Raw genomic sequence first — 15,896 nt, forward strand, 5'->3', positions numbered from 1 at the left:
TAAGCAAAACACAACTCTGCAACTCTATTGACCATATGCAAAATTTACATTAATTTACAAGTATGATATTAGAAAAAAAAAAATTGAACAGATACCAAATTCTGAAGTAATTAAAGTGAAGAACATGATAATCTTCAACCTAATCCTATTAGGAATGTTTAGGAACAAGTTATGCATGCCAACAGCTGCTTGCATACCTTTCGCAAATCACGTGACGTGTCTGAAGATGATATGCCTGCAAGAACTTGTCTTGCTTCCACCAATCCGCCTGCTATGCTTCCTAAGATGGCTTCTTCACTTCCCATAAGCGATGTCATTAGCTTTGCACCACCCATTATTTCCTAATACACAATTGGAAAGCCAATTATAACAGTGAGAATGGAAGACAAACTCTACAAATTCATACAGAAGTAACAAAAAATTCTTTTCCTTTTTTCTTTTATGGGCTGCATAATTGAAAGAAGTTAAGTGATGTGAAGTAAATTGTTCAGGAACGGGATTTGATACCTTCTCGGATCCCTTTTGAAGAAATTTCAAGGAGAGTTTGAAAAGGTCAGCTGAATATGGAAGGACCGCACACTTTAGATGGTACACAGCTGAGAACAAAACTTGCACACAAGCAGCTCTAATCTCTGCATCTGTTATCATCTGCACAATGGAACAGAAAGAGATTAAAGAGAATAGTTTTATTTTATGCATTGAACTCCAACCGATAAGCAAACAGACCTCAACAGAAGAAATCAGCTTTGGAATTGTTCTCTGAGCAAAGGGTTTCTTGACAGAGTCTGATATCTTCTGGCAAGCACTTATAAGAGCATTTGCCATACAAAGTCGAAAAGAGAGAGGAAATGGTGCCTCAAATTCACAGTTATCACCACTTGATACGGAGGCAGAAAATTCATTATTATCAATTGTCAGTTGATGGAGCACATAAGAAAGAACAGAGTTTCTCAATGCATCGTTCCCTGCATTTCAAGCCCAAGGGGTCAATGTCTATATGTTGGTTAAATAGATGGCCATATAAGAGTTAATATACCAACCACAAACACTGCTCTTCCTGACAATGCTTAACCTCTCCGAGGAATCTTGAAATGATTTGAGAGCTTGCTGTTCAGCACATATCATCAATGCTAGGCAGTCAATGCACCCATGCTGAGCTTTAGACACTGAAAATGAATGAAAAATTCTCAGCCACTGAATTTGAAGGAACTGTGTTGCAGTATGAGCAAGACAGGAATTTGTACCTTCATCTCCATCTAATGATGGCCACAGAAGAATTGCTTGTATTGTTTTTCTTATTTGAAGAGTAATGGGATGAGAAACTGAATCCCCACATCTAACCTTCAGAACATGAACATACTTGGAAATTAGATGCTTAAAAATTACAAACGATGAATAAAAAAAATTCAACAGTTCCCATTGCATGAGATGGTGCAACTCTAATATTAACAGCAGAAGATATTTACCACGAGAGAAGTGCAAATGGAAAAGAGACAAGCTTTGATCTGCAATATTTCATGGCATTTTGTAGCACGTTCTAGTACTGAAGAAACAATTGGAAAAAGTATCTACAGAAGAAAAAAGAAAGCAGGGACAGTTGGAATTGTATGTAGGAGTATAGAAAAGTAGAACATACACTAGGAAATACAATGCGACACTACCATAACAATCTTGATGCAGACAACTTAAACTACAGGAAGAAATTAGTTCATTTTGAAATTAATATTTAATACTAATGAATTTATTTTCGTTATTGTTCAGAAATTGTCATTGAGATTTTTAATAGTTATGTTATTCGTATTCTATTTAATACTTAGATTTTTCCTAATATGAAATTCATAATCCTGACAGTAGTGGATTTGTTATATTACTTTATTAACAATGCAGTTATCTTGTTCTCTGAGTTACAAAATGAAATCTGATTTAGTGTGATCCCAATTAAGTTTAAGCTTAGTAGTTCCAAGCTCCAAGCTTTTGTTCATGTGTGCAAAAAAATTCCCGTGAATTTTATTCAATTCTAGAAGAGTTTGTTAAACATATGAGAAACTAGATTGATTGGAGAAAAATATGTAAACCTTAAGGCTATTGCTGCCTTTTTGTTAAATAACAGCAACAGCATAGTTCAAAAAATAAGTGAAAAATTGCCAGCTATATCCTCGTGACTCTTGAGGAGAACAACAAGCAGCTCTGATGCAAGCTCACTCTAGCTCAGCAAGAACACTTTTCACCGTAGGAAAAGAATCCATAGATTATTCTTAAATTGAATTGCATTGGATCCTTAAACATATCTGTAAGTCGTTGTTTTCTATCACTTGCTGATGATGCTGAGTCAACAAGTCAGCATTGTAAGTCGCTGTTGTTTTCTATTACAAGAATGATGCTGGGTAATCAAGTCAGCATAATTGTAAGTCAACCCGTCAGCAAGAGTAAAATCAAGAAGTCGGAATGCTGAGTTATCAAGTCAGCATGGCTGTGATCAGCATGGTACTGAGGTGATAATACAGGTCAACATGGTCTTGCTGTGTTACCACTGGTCAGTAGGTCTTGCTGAGTTTGTACATCTTTGAGTAAGGATATTTTGGGTATTTTCACAACTTTGTAAAGGCTATAAAAGGTCTGGGTTGGGAAGTAGTTTCATACGAGAGATTCTTAGACTAAGTCATAAGTGTACACTGTGATAATCTGAATTTGGGATTGGGAAAACACGAGAGTTTCTGGAAAAGGAGAAAATGTTTCAATCTTGTTGTAATCTCCATTGATTAGTGAAGTTGCTGGATGTAGGCAGTTAAGCCGAACCAGGGTAAATTCTGTGTGTATTCTTTTGATTGTTGTTTCAAGATTCAATCTGTGATCTTTGTGTACTTTGTTTCTCTATGTGGTTGATTGATCGTTCGAAGCGTAGTTCAACAATTGGTATCAGAGCTAATCAAGAACAGAGCAATGGGTTTTACAAAGATCGAGATCGAGCGTTTCAATGGTAAGGGAGATTTTGCTCTATGGAGACAGAGGATGAAGGCAATCTTGGTTCAAATGAAGGTTGCGAAGGCTCTGAAGGGCGAGAAGGAATTTCCGGCGACAATGACGAAGGAGGAGAAAGAAGATCTTCTTGAATTGGCTTACAGTACGATCGTCCTGTATCTTGGCGATAAAGTGCTAAGAGAAGTTTCGAAGGAAACCTCAGCTGCTGGGGTTTGGCTCAAGCTTGAACAGTTGTACATGACGAAGACACTTACCAATCGGGTTTATCTTAAGGGAAAGCTATTCGGCTTCAAGATGAACGAGGACAAGCCAGTTGAAGACTATCTTGATGATTTCTCAAAGATCATAATTGACCTAGAGAACATAGAGGTAAAGATTGAAGATGAAGATCAGGCCATAATGATCTTGAATTCTTTACCCCAGTCTTTCAGTCATTTTGTTGAAACCATGAAGTACGCTAGAGAAACACTAAGTCTGGAAGAAGTTCTGATGGCGCTAAAGTCAAAACAGATTGAGGCCAACACCAACACTGAAGCTGCAGAAGGATTATTTGTTCGTGGAAGGTCTGAGAAAAAGGACTTTCACAAGCCAAAGAATAAGAACGGGAAAAAGTCCAAGACTCCACCCTCAAGTAACAAAGAAGGCAAGGTCTACAAGTGTTTCCAATGCCATAAGGAAGGACACTTCAAGAAAAACTGTCCTGAGAGGAAGAAGAGTCAAGGTCAGCCTAAAGATCAAGGCGAAGCCGCTGTGGTAGAAGAAGGTTATGAGAGCGCTGAGGTCCTTGCTGTCACTGATAAAGATCCAAACACTGACTGGATCTTGGACAGCGGATGTACGTTCCATATGACTCCCAACAGGACGTGGTTCGAAGACTTTCAAGAGGAAGGTGGGAGGGTTCTTCTAGGCAACAACAAGTTGTGCAAGGTACTGGGTCAAGGCTCCATTAGGCTGAAGATGTTCGATGGTCAAGAAAGGATTATGACCGGTGTGAGGTATGTGCCAGAACTGAAAAGAAATTTAATTTCTTTGGGTACGCTTGATAAACAAGGATACAATTATAGAGCCAAAGGGGGTATCATAAGGATATCTAGAGGACCTTTAGTTGTTATGAAAGGTACCATGAGTAATGGCCTATACACACTCCTAGGTAGTACTGTGTTAGTTTCTACCGCAAATCTCACCGAGTCTAAAACTGATAGAACCAATCTTTGGCACCTTAGACTAGGTCACGTGAGTGAAGTTGGTTTACATAAACTTAGGAAGCAGGGTTGTCTTGGTAAAGATCACATAGAAAAGATAGATTTCTGTGAGAACTGTGTCTTAGGGAAGTCTAGTAAAGTCAAGTTTCCTAAGTCAGCAATACATAGAACCCAGGACATTCTTGAGTACATTCACTCTGACCTATGGGGGCCAACAAGAACTAAGTCTCATGGTGGGAGAACCTATTTTATGACTCTTATTGATGATTACTCTAGAAGAGTATGGGTTTATATTCTAGCTCATAAGAATGAGGCTTTGCAAACGTTCAAGGATTGGAAAGTGTTAGTGGAAAACCAAACAGGAAAGAAAATCAAAAGGTTGAGAACCGACAATGGTTTGGAGTTTCTTGACAAAGATTTCATCACTTTGTGCAAGAAGTCAGGTATAACTAAACATCATACCGTTCCTGGAACTCCACAGCAGAATGGCCTAGCAGAGAGGTATAATAGGACTATCCTAGAAAGAGTTAGGTGCATGTTAATCCAATCCAGTCTCCCTAAGTCTTTCTGGGCTGAAGCAGTGCAAACTGCGTGTTACCTAATCAATAGGTGCCCATCATCTGCTATAGGTTTTAAAACACCTATGCAAATGTGGTCTGATCACCCAGAGGATTATGAAAAACTTAGAGCGTTTGGTTGTTCAGCTTTTGCACACGTTAGACAGGGAAAATTAGAACCTCGGGCTCTAAGATGTGTTTTTATAGGCTACCCTATAGGAGTCAAGGGCTATAAGTTGTGGTGCCTAGAATCTGGTTATAAGAAATCCATAGTCAGCAGAAATGTTGTGTTCAATGAGATGGATTTTCCTTATCGGAAAAACCAAGAAAAAACTCAGTTAGAACCGAGTAGTCCTAAGTCCATTCAAAACCTTGAGAGTGTTAAGAATGAGGTGGAGCTTGAAGAAAATAGTGAAAACACCCGTAAAACCGAGCAAGAAGTCAGTGATGGTAATGATACTGAGTCCAGTCAAAGCTATAGACTTGTTAGAGACCGTGAAAGAAGAGTCCCTAGGACCCCGGTTAGATATGGTTTTGAGGACCTTGTAGCTTATGCATTTAGTGTTGCTAAGGAAGTACAAGAGTCTGAACCTGTAACCTATAGGGAAGCTGTGAATTCGGTTGACAAGGAACAGTGGCTTAACGCTATGAAGGATGAGATAAAATCCCTTGATAAAAATGAAACTTGGATTTTGGTAGATAAACCTTTTGATAAGAAGTTGGTCGGTTCAAGGTGGGTGTTTAAAAGAAAGGAAGGGATACCTGGTGTAGAGGAACCTAGGTTTAAAGCTAGGTTGGTGGCCAAAGGGTTTACTCAGCAGGAAGGTATAGACTTTAATGAAATCTATTCACCGGTTGTTAAACATAGGTCTATCAGGATTATTCTCTCTCTTGTAGCTCGTTTTGATCTAGAATTAGAACAGTTAGATGCCAAAACAGCTTTTCTTCATGGAAACCTGGATGAGGTCATATATATGCAACAACCAGAGGGTTTTGAAATAGGAGATAAAGACCAGCGGGTATGTTTGCTTAAGAAGTCTCTATATGGTCTGAAACAGTCCCCTAGACAGTGGTACATGAAGTTCGATGAGTTTATGATAAGTCAGGACTTTCATAGGTCTAGTTATGACTGGTGTGTGTATAGTAGAGACCTTAGTGATGGCTCTAAGATTTATCTCTTGTTATATGTTGATGACATGCTTATAGCTTGTCAAAACAAAGCAGCCATAAATCAGTTAAAGGCACAACTAAACACACGGTTTGAGATGAAGGATCTCGGGTCAGCACGGAAAATTTTAGGGATGCAAATTTCTCGAGACAGAGGAAGAAAGAAGCTATTCCTAAGTCAGTCAGTTTATCTGAGCAAGGTGTTAGAACGTTTTGGTATGACGAATTCAAAGGCCGTTCTCACTCCACTTGCAAGTCACTTCAAGCTGAGCAGTAAGCAAAGTCCTCAAACTGATGAGGAAAAGGAAGACATGGAGAGGGTGCCATATTCGAGTGTTGTAGGCTGTCTAATGTATGCGATGGTCTGTACACGTCCAGATTTGGCTCATGCTGTGAGTCTCATCAGCAGGTTCATGGAAAATCCAGGAAGAGCTCATTGGTCAGCGGTGAAGTGGGTGCTGAGGTATGTCAAAGGCTCATTGAGTAAAGGTTTGAGTTATGGTGGAGCTGAAGCCCTAGTGGATGATGTAGCAGGTTTTGTTGATTCTGATTATGCTGGTAGCATTGACACCAGAAAATCCCAAACCGGGTACGTATTCACTGTGTTTGGAACTGCAATAAGTTGGAGGGCAAGTCTACAGTCAGTTGTGACTTTGTCAACAACCGAAGATGAGTTTATTGCTGTTACAGAGGCAGTAAAAGAAGCTATGTGGCTGAGAGGAGTCTTAACGGAACTTGGAGTGACACAGATTGATGATTTGAAGATTTACTGTGATAGCCAAGGAGCTATACATCTGTCAAAACATCAAGTTTTTCACGAGCAATCCAAACACATAGATGTGAGAATGCATTTCGTCAGGGATGTGATTAGCACTGGTACTGTTCAGGTGGTGAAAGTGGGAACTGAGGATAACCCAGCCGACATGCTGACCAAATCTGTTTCAAGTAATAAATTTGAACATTGCTTGAAACTGGTTAGGATGGTCAGTGATCCTTGAGTGTATTTTCTTCACTAGTTGATGGAGTGAATAGAAAGACAGGGTGGAGATTGTAAGTCGTTGTTTTCTATCACTTGCTGATGATGCTGAGTCAACAAGTCAGCATTGTAAGTCGTTGTTGTTTTCTATTACAAGAATGATGCTGGGTAATCAAGTCAGCATAATTGTAAGTCAACCCGTCAGCAAGAGTAAAATCAAGAAGTCGGAATGCTGAGTTATCAAGTCAGCATGGCTGTGATCAGCATGGTACTGAGGTGATAATACAGGTCAACATGGTCTTGCTGTGTTACCACTGGTCAGTAGGTCTTGCTGAGTTTGTACATCTTTGAGTAAGGATATTTTGGGTATTTTCACAACTTTGTAAAGGCTATAAAAGATCTGGGTTGGGAAGTAGTTTCATACGAGAGATTCTTAGACTAAGTCATAAGTGTACACTGTGATAATCTGAATTTGGGATTGGGAAAACACGAGAGTTTCTGGAAAAGGAGAAACTGTTTCAATCTTGTTGTAATCTCCATTGATTAGTGAAGTTGCTGGATGTAGGCAGTTAAGCCGAACCAGGGTAAATTCTGTGTGTATTCTTTTGATTGTTGTTTCAAGATCCAATCTGTGATCTTTGTGTACTTTGTTTCTCTGTGTGGTTGATTGATCGTTCGAAGCGTAGTTCAACAATATCTTATAGTAAAGAAGGCAGAGGATATCCTTTCTATACTCTACAAATACTGCATTCATATGATCATATAATTTGCGCATCAGAAAGTAAACCAGTCGCTTAAAATGCCAGCATCAAATATTAATTGGTTCTCCCAAAATTTCAAAGAAACACAGATTAACAGAAGACTCTCTTCCTAGTACCTTAGGGTGAATGCGTCCACAGAGCTCAGCAGCAAGTTTTCGTACATCTTCAAATTCATGCTTGCTAAAAGCCCTGTAATAAAATAAATAAAACTGAATCATCAAATTAATTGTTTATGTAACTCAATGTTCAAGAGTCTTCACTCTTATGATTAAGGATTAACCTTTGTAGAAGGAATGACGCAACACATTCATCAATAATTTTGATATCTCCATATTCTGAAACTGCCACAGTAAATAATGAAAGACATCAATAACGCACCAGTAAAAGAGAAAGATGCATTATGAAAATCAAATAGCTCCTCAACAGCAAGGATCCCAATCCACTATGAACGAATAACTGCATGGTTGAATTTAAAAAAGGCAATCCTTGCCTTGCCCCAAAGCTGGTCGAGATGGGTACAAATTTAAATAAATATTGCAATCTCTGTGTCGCATAAAGTATAAAATATAGTGTGTGATAATATAGTTTCTTTTTAAAACTATAACCATTATCCATTGATCAATAAATCTGTTTTAAGTTTTTTAAAACATCAACTTATAGTGTATAATAACTTCAATTTTCTTAACTATTTATTAAAAAGTCAATTGACAAAATGAGGGCAGGGATATAAGTCGAGAAACCACCTAGTGTCATTGCCATACATGAGTTCAAATTAGTTTCCGAAATACTTTGTCCAAGTGGTATTACATCTATAAAGTATAAAATGAATTTTCTTTTACTAGCCTCAACTTTATTCTTTACTTATAAATCCTTCTTCGGAGCATTTTTTTAGTGTAAAAGTAAGGCTTTTTCTGGCACACTTGATTTTAACAGATATCTTACCACCTATAGTAAAAATCAAATATGTTATATATGAGATTGTGATGTTGATGGGTGTCTACCTCATCATTGCCCCGCGTGGCTAAAAGTAAGCCAAAAGAGCTCAAACTTTAACACAATAGATCCAGTTCAGGACAGTAACAAATGACAACTAATGCAAAGCAAGAATGTGGGACCTTGACTTGCTAAAGTTGCCTATTTTTCCTTGTACACTGGAATGTTTAATGAAAGAGCTAAGATATTCTTTTGAAAGTGTATGAAACACAAAAATAGTTTTATCTTCTTTTAATGCCATTTTCTTTCTCATGTATGAAACAATGCATAGTATTTCAAGTCAGCGTTCTTAAAATTCTTTAGCGTTACCGCAAATCATAATTGTTATGACTTAAGAGCAAGAAACAACCACCATAAAAAAGGTAAAAAAAAAAGATCTAATTAAATAGCATATCATGTAATGGCAAAAAGGTTAACAACTCAGGTGAGCAAGATCAATGCAGATTAGCATGCAGTTAAAAGAATATGAGAGCACAAACAAATGACTAGATTATGCACTTGAAATTGAACTTTAAATATATACTAGTAAAAAAGCAGTACAATGGACTCATGGAACTTTGTATTACGAAAGGAATAAAGGATAGAAAGAGATTTAAGTCACAAAAACAACATACCTTGAGTAATACCGTCAATGGCACCATGCATGCTATACAAATTTAGGTCACTAAAAACTTTCAGTGGAAGTAGCCGTACTACAAGTAATGGAGAAAGTCGCTCAAATAATAACTGCTTCATTTTCATAGAGTCCTCACTCATGAGGGATCTGCTCTCCCATCGAGAAATTAAGTCTTCACTAATCCTGCTGGAGGTGAAAGACAAATGGTTTATCAACATGAAAAGTGTTTCTGAAAGTTAAAAGAGAACCCTGAATAGTGTCATTAAACTAAACCAACAAACTGCAACAAGCTACAAAATGTGATCAGCAAATTTTTTCCTTTCGTTCCAGCACGTCATCCAAAGTGAATAGAAAAAATTTTGTTTGAGGCCTTTTTAGCATGACGCAAATATAACTGAGCCTACTTTTCAGAATTTGGAGAGGAAATGGATTCATCACTCGGTCCTCTACATGTTAAAACTGATCTTCCAATTATTTTGTTTCATATCTTTCTTTGCAAGCTGCAACCACTGAAATTCTCTATCCCTCTCACAGCATGTTCCCCAAAAACTTTCTTTAGAAAACTGAATAGACCAAACAAAATAAATCTAATGCAGTAAAAATACGATTCCTACTTCAAGAACAGGAAAATGTAAATTGTTATTCAATAATCCTTCAACGAAAAAAGTGTTTCTGAAAGTTAAAAGAGAATCCTAAATAGTGCCATTAAACTAAACAACCAACAAACTGCAACACGCTACAAAATGCGATCAGCAATTTTTTTCCTTTCGTTCCAGCCCGTCATCCAAACTGAATAGAAGAAATTTTGTTTGAGGCTCTTTTAGCATGACCCAAATATAACTGAGCCTACTTTTCAGATTTTGGAGAGGAAATGAATTCATCACTCGGTCCTCTACATATTAAAATTGATCTTCCAATTATTTTGTTTCATATCTTTCTTTGTTAGCTGCAACCACTGAAATTCTCTATCCCTCTCACAGCATGTTCCCTAAAAACTTTCTTTAAAAAACTGAATAGGCCAAACAAAATAAATCTAAATGCAGTAAAAATACGATTCCTACTTCAGGAACAGGAAAATGTATATTGTTATTCAATAATCCTTCAATGATAGAAGTGCATTCCACATAGAATGTCTTCTAGAACAAAGGAAAAGAAGTTAATTACTGAGCCTGCATGAGGCGGACGTCCATACTAGAGGTGGAGGAGCTGAATAGAGATCCTGGCTAGCTCAGTGAGCTGAAACCATCTGAGTTTTTGTTTTTCCAGTTCCGCGTGCTGTGTGGGCAGGCATGCTGTTCTCCCTGTTCTGAGGATCCGTGTGCAAACTTTTGCTATGAGCATGCCAAAAGGACCTGATGACCAGAATTATATATAATGCGATTTTCTCACTTTAATCTGTTCCATCTTTGCCTTTTTCTTATTTCTTTTACTTGCTTTTGTTTAGGAGTTTTATTGTAATTGTCTTAAACCTAAAAGAGGGTATAAATGCCTCCTTTTCTCTTTTAGCTCTTGAACATCATTTTATAAAAAATAAAGGTGTCTAAACCTAGAAGTTGGGGATTCTCCCTTGAAGCTCTTTGAAGCATGTTATCACATCTTTGTTGGTTTAAGGTTAAAAAATTTAATCTTCCGTCTCTCAATCCCTCCCTCTCTGCATCACCGCAAGTTGTTGGTGATCAAATATAAAGAACAAAGTTGAAGAGATTTACGCATGCATCGTCGACCACATTCCAAATGAGGCATTAGAACTGAATCTGCCTACATGCATCCAACCCGGTCTATATCAAATATGGTATGGTCATACTTCCCATAGTTAAGGTGACATAAACACTTAAATAGCATCCAGTTGATGAGAACAGAAAATTCTAACAGAATTTGATGTGGAAGTAGCAAACAGTGAATCCAAAAGCAATAGGTATTTTATTCAAAGTATGTAAAGTGCAAATACCCAATTCTATCAGTACTGACCTTTTTTGTGTTTTCATATGCAACAGGACATGAGAGAGAACTGTCTCAGCAACTTCTGCTAAGTGTTCACTTATGCAGCTCAGAAATCGTATTATAGTGGCATTTTCTGGCTCAGCAAACATCTTATTAATCAGGGGTCCAACCAAGGAGTTCCAGTTTTGAACCTATATATTTCATAAAACCCGACATAATGAATATAGAGATATATCGATTCTTAGATCTCAACAAAACACAAGAAACAGTATTATAAGTGAACGTTGGACGGTAATACAAGATATCCAACACTTGTTTGCATTATCAAATAACACAAAATTCACAGGGATAGTTAAAGGCACCAAATTTTTTGTTTGATCAGCTGGACCCAGATATGTTGTTGTAGTATAATAAACATGGAGCATGTTCACAAAGGGAAGAGAAGACTGAAGATGACGATGGGGGAAGCAGTGAGAAAATTAATAGGCTCCAAATATTATTTGAAGTTGTGTAATGAAGGAAAGATAAATTGATCCATGTGGTTGACCCAACCTCGGAAAATGCATGGTTGAGTACAATAAAAGAAGAATAGATACTTTAACCAGCTACAATAAGGTTGAACCAGAAAGGGACAATAAACACAAGTAACTAATGACCTACTTAGAAAGAACCAAAATATTTGGAAAAGAAACATCAAACCAACCTATTGTCTGACTATATTTCAAAAAAAAAAAAAAAAAAAAAACTATTGTCTGACTATAATTAGGATAACCATGTGTCCCTTTTATCCCTTTATTGCCCTTAATTCTCATATCGTATAATCTATCACATTCTCTAGCAGTGGCTGAAACAAATGGGGATCCTGAAATTACAAAAGTTTACAACATTGACTCTCATGTAAAAATGTCTACATTTCTTTTCATGATAGAAAACATTTAAAAGAAACACAGAGAAACTGTTTGACTTATTCTAAATACAATACAATCAAAATTCTATTGCTTCAAGAAATCAATTATAAAAAGGTAGAAATAAAGTTCACTTTCATCAAAAGCGAAACAGGGACACAAGATGCAAGCACATTAATGCACATGTAGACAAAGTTGCATATGTAAGCAAAAGAAAGTGCAATCCAGTGAAGCTGCAATGTTATGTCTAGTTAATCACAAAATAATTTTACGATATATCATATCATATCCAAGTAAAAGCAGCCATGAAACATACACTTTTGGACCACTCTGGCATTAACTTGAATACCCGCTCAATCGCCACCTTAGATCCTGCAACAATTTCAGAAATGATTATCTCATATGCAAATCAATTGTCTTCTAGGGAGAAACTCACTGAAACAGAATGCACATAAAAATTACTGAGATACTAGTAATTACACAAGGATAAAGCAAGAAATATCCAAATACCTTGGTACATTCAAGACAAATTAAAAAAGGATAAGATAGTACCAATGTTGGCAGCCAAGAGCTATTTTACCCAAATGGTAGAATTATGCTCCTAACATTGAAAGTGAGGTCAATTTTACCCCCAAAGTTGGGCCAATTTTCAGTCATCATTAACGAAACATTCTATGCAGCCATGAATCAGATTATCTTTACCCCATTTGTATCAAGTTATCAGTCATCAGCAATAGATCAAAGACATGTGTTCGGACATGAAAAAGAATAAAAAAAAAATTTAAAAATAATGTAACACGTGAGATTTTTTTTTTAAATTACATGTGTCTCCCCCGCTGCAATCAGAAAGGTCATTCACCCGGCCTGGCCATTTGAAACGTGGGGCATTGACATAGTAGGCTCCTTCTCTGTAGCATTCCAGAGAAAATATTTGATTGTAGCCGTCTATGTTGCACGGAAACAGAAACTGAAACCGAAACGGATACTGGGAAACCTAATTTTTGAAAAACATAGGAAACGGAAACGTGGGGGAAACATACAAATATTAAAAATATAGGGACATATTTATAAATATTAAAAATATAATAATACATTAAAAAACAAGATTGAAGAACAGTATGAAGAAAGTCCAAGCTCAATCGAGATTCAAGAAACAATGATTATAGGAGAAAGAAATATGGGTAAGTTCTTTAAATCGAAGCATACAATGAAGGAATTATCTCTCAAATAGGAAATTTCAATTTTCCTAATTTTAGATTGAATAGGAATTGCAAAATAGAAAGTTTGAATTTCTAGAATTTTAATCGAAATAAGTAGGGAAACTGAGAAACGCGTTTCATATTTTGGGTAATTACGGAAACATGCCCCAAAACATTTCGTATCAGTTTCCGAGAGTTTCCGTTTCCCACATTTGCGCGAAACGGGGAAACGCATGTCATGATGAGTTTCCGTACATCATAGGTAGTCGTTGATCACTTCACTAAGTCGGTCGAAGCCAAAGTAGTTTCTACAATCACATCAAACCGAATCATCGAGTTCCTAATAACCATAGTTGTTAGAATCGTACGAGTCACGAGTCGATTCGTACGATTCGATTCGATTCATAAAGAATTCGAGTCGTATCTATGGTACGACTCGGAAGCTTCATGAATCAGCCGAGTCACTACCGATTCGGCTGATTCATCGAGTCACCGAGTCACCCGAGTCGGTCAATTCAGGCCACCATTTAAAAAAAATCAATTTTTAACAACTAAAAAATGTACAGCAGAAGAAGATGACTATCCAATTTACAAAAACAAAACAAAAAAAAACATACACAAGTTATGAAACACAAATAGTTTCAATTAGATGACTCTCCACTCTACAAATTCCAAAACCTTCCCTCTTCTTTTCTATTTATTTATTATTATCTTCTTCTACTCTTTATTCTTTCTATTTTCCATGTTCTGTCTGTCTCTACTTTCTTTTATAACTTGATATAATTTCTATTTAGATATTAAAATTGCATTTTTGGACTAATATTTAAAGTTAAATATGATTAATATTTTATTTTTTTATAGCATTTTGAATTTGATCCGAATCTTACGATTCGATTCGATTCGATTCACGAGTCCCGATTCGTAAAATGAGATTTCGAGTCACGAGTCGAATCTCGATTTAACAACTATGCTAATAACAAAAAATGGCAAACAGTTCGACTGCCAGGCATTCAGAACCTAATGTGAAAAACTGTGCACCAAGCTTCGGTTCTCCTCGGTCTCTGATCCTCAAACCAACGAAATGACTGGGGCAATGAACCACACCATTATACATGGGATAAAAACAAGATTGGAAGCACGAGGAACTTCTTGGGTAGATGAATTACCCAGTGTCCTATGGGCCTAAGGAACCACTCCCGGATCTGCTACGCGAGAAACATCTTTCTAAAGTGATCGTACTAGTGGAAAATGGGGCATCCACCCCAAGGTCAACTTTTTACTTCAAAGCAAAGGAAACTTACGAGAAAATAGCCAGCTCACGACAAAAGAGTAAAACATAGGCAATTCTTTCTCGAGGATCTGGTACTCTGAAATACCAAAGCATCCCAAGCTCGTGAAGGCAATGCAAAATGGGAATGCAATGAGAAGGATCGTTTTAAGTAGTCGAGTGCGTAGGTACTTACACCTACCGCTTGAAGGACTTAATGGGTGTAGAACAGCACAAACAGGAAAGAAACTCTCATTCATACAATTAGATTTACAGCATATATATTTATATATACTAGAGGAGTCCGAGTCCTATATTAGTGCTAAGTAGAATGCTATATTGTTGCTATATTACTGTAAGTAGAGAGCTATATTACTGCTCAATATATCAATAATCTAGTTACACTAATTATAGTTGTAACACTCCCCCTCAACCTGGAGCATAAATATTGATCATGCCCAGCTTGGTAAGGCCTTGGTAAACAAATCAGCTAATTGACTTCCGGTTCTAATAGCTGCTTCATTGTCACAATACAACTTCATAGGTTTTGTCTGAACAAACCCAATTTCACCAAGTAGACAACGTAACCACACAAGTTCACATATGGTCTGTGCCATAGCTCGATATTCAGATTCTGCACTGGATCTAGAAATTACATTTTGCTTCTTACTTTTCCAAGAAACAAGATTTTCCCCAACAAACACACAATACCCAATAGTACAGTGCATGTCTGAAAGATCCCCGGCATAGTCTGCATTGGTGAAACCTTCTGCAACATAAAGTCCATGATTTTGATATAGCAAGCCTCGTCCAGGAGCTCCCTTCAGATACCTCAGGAAATCAATGACAACATCCCAATGCATTGTCCATGGTGAGGACATGAATTGACTTACCGCACTTACCGGAAATGAAATGTCTGCACGAGTGATTGTGAGATAATTCAGCTTGCCAACAATTATTCGGTATTTTTGAGGCTCCTTGAGTAAGTCACTATCACCAGGTTTCATCTTCACATTCGGTAGCATTGGAGAATCACACGTCTTTGCGTAAATTAGACCGACATCTTTTAACGCATCTAAGCAATATTTTCTTTGAGTTAAGCAAATCCCTTTCCGATTGCGATATACCTCTATTCCCAAGAAGTATTTCAACGGACCAAGATCTTTTGTCTGGAAGCAAGTACCAAGGAACTCCTTCGGCTTTTCAATCCGAGCAACATCATTGCCCGTAATTATAATGTCATCAACATACACAATCAGGAGGATGCATCCAGAAATAGAATTGAAGTAGAAGACTGAAGGATCGTATGCACTTCGGCATAAGCCGAATTTCA

General features: G+C 37.2%; 1 protein-coding gene across 5 annotated transcripts in view; it reads right to left on the reverse strand.

The window, feature by feature from the left end:
- LOC136208666 (uncharacterized) overlaps window positions 1-15,896 on the reverse strand; it is a 29,492-nt gene continuing 13,596 nt past the window's right edge. For 3 of the 5 annotated variants that reach the window (XM_065999763.1, XM_065999761.1, XM_065999764.1), the window contains 11 exons: window positions 12,414-12,469; window positions 11,220-11,383; window positions 9,250-9,437; window positions 7,923-7,983; window positions 7,759-7,831; window positions 1,467-1,568; window positions 1,245-1,341; window positions 1,041-1,166; window positions 727-965; window positions 508-648; window positions 1-341 (listed from right to left, as the gene is read on the reverse strand). In XM_065999763.1, coding sequence (XP_065855835.1) covers window positions 159-341; window positions 508-648; window positions 727-965; window positions 1,041-1,166; window positions 1,245-1,341; window positions 1,467-1,568; window positions 7,759-7,831; window positions 7,923-7,983; window positions 9,250-9,437; window positions 11,220-11,383; window positions 12,414-12,469 — 1,430 coding nt within the window. In that variant the 3' untranslated portion in view covers window positions 1-158. The remainder of the gene's footprint in view (window positions 342-507; window positions 649-726; window positions 966-1,040; window positions 1,167-1,244; window positions 1,342-1,466; window positions 1,569-7,758; window positions 7,832-7,922; window positions 7,984-9,249; window positions 9,438-11,219; window positions 11,384-12,413; window positions 12,470-15,896) is intronic. The other 2 variants (XM_065999765.1, XM_065999762.1) reach the window with 1 other exon arrangement.

This window comes from Euphorbia lathyris, chromosome 10 (genome assembly GCF_963576675.1).
Source record: "Euphorbia lathyris chromosome 10, ddEupLath1.1, whole genome shotgun sequence".
Taxonomy (NCBI): domain Eukaryota; kingdom Viridiplantae; phylum Streptophyta; class Magnoliopsida; order Malpighiales; family Euphorbiaceae; genus Euphorbia; species Euphorbia lathyris.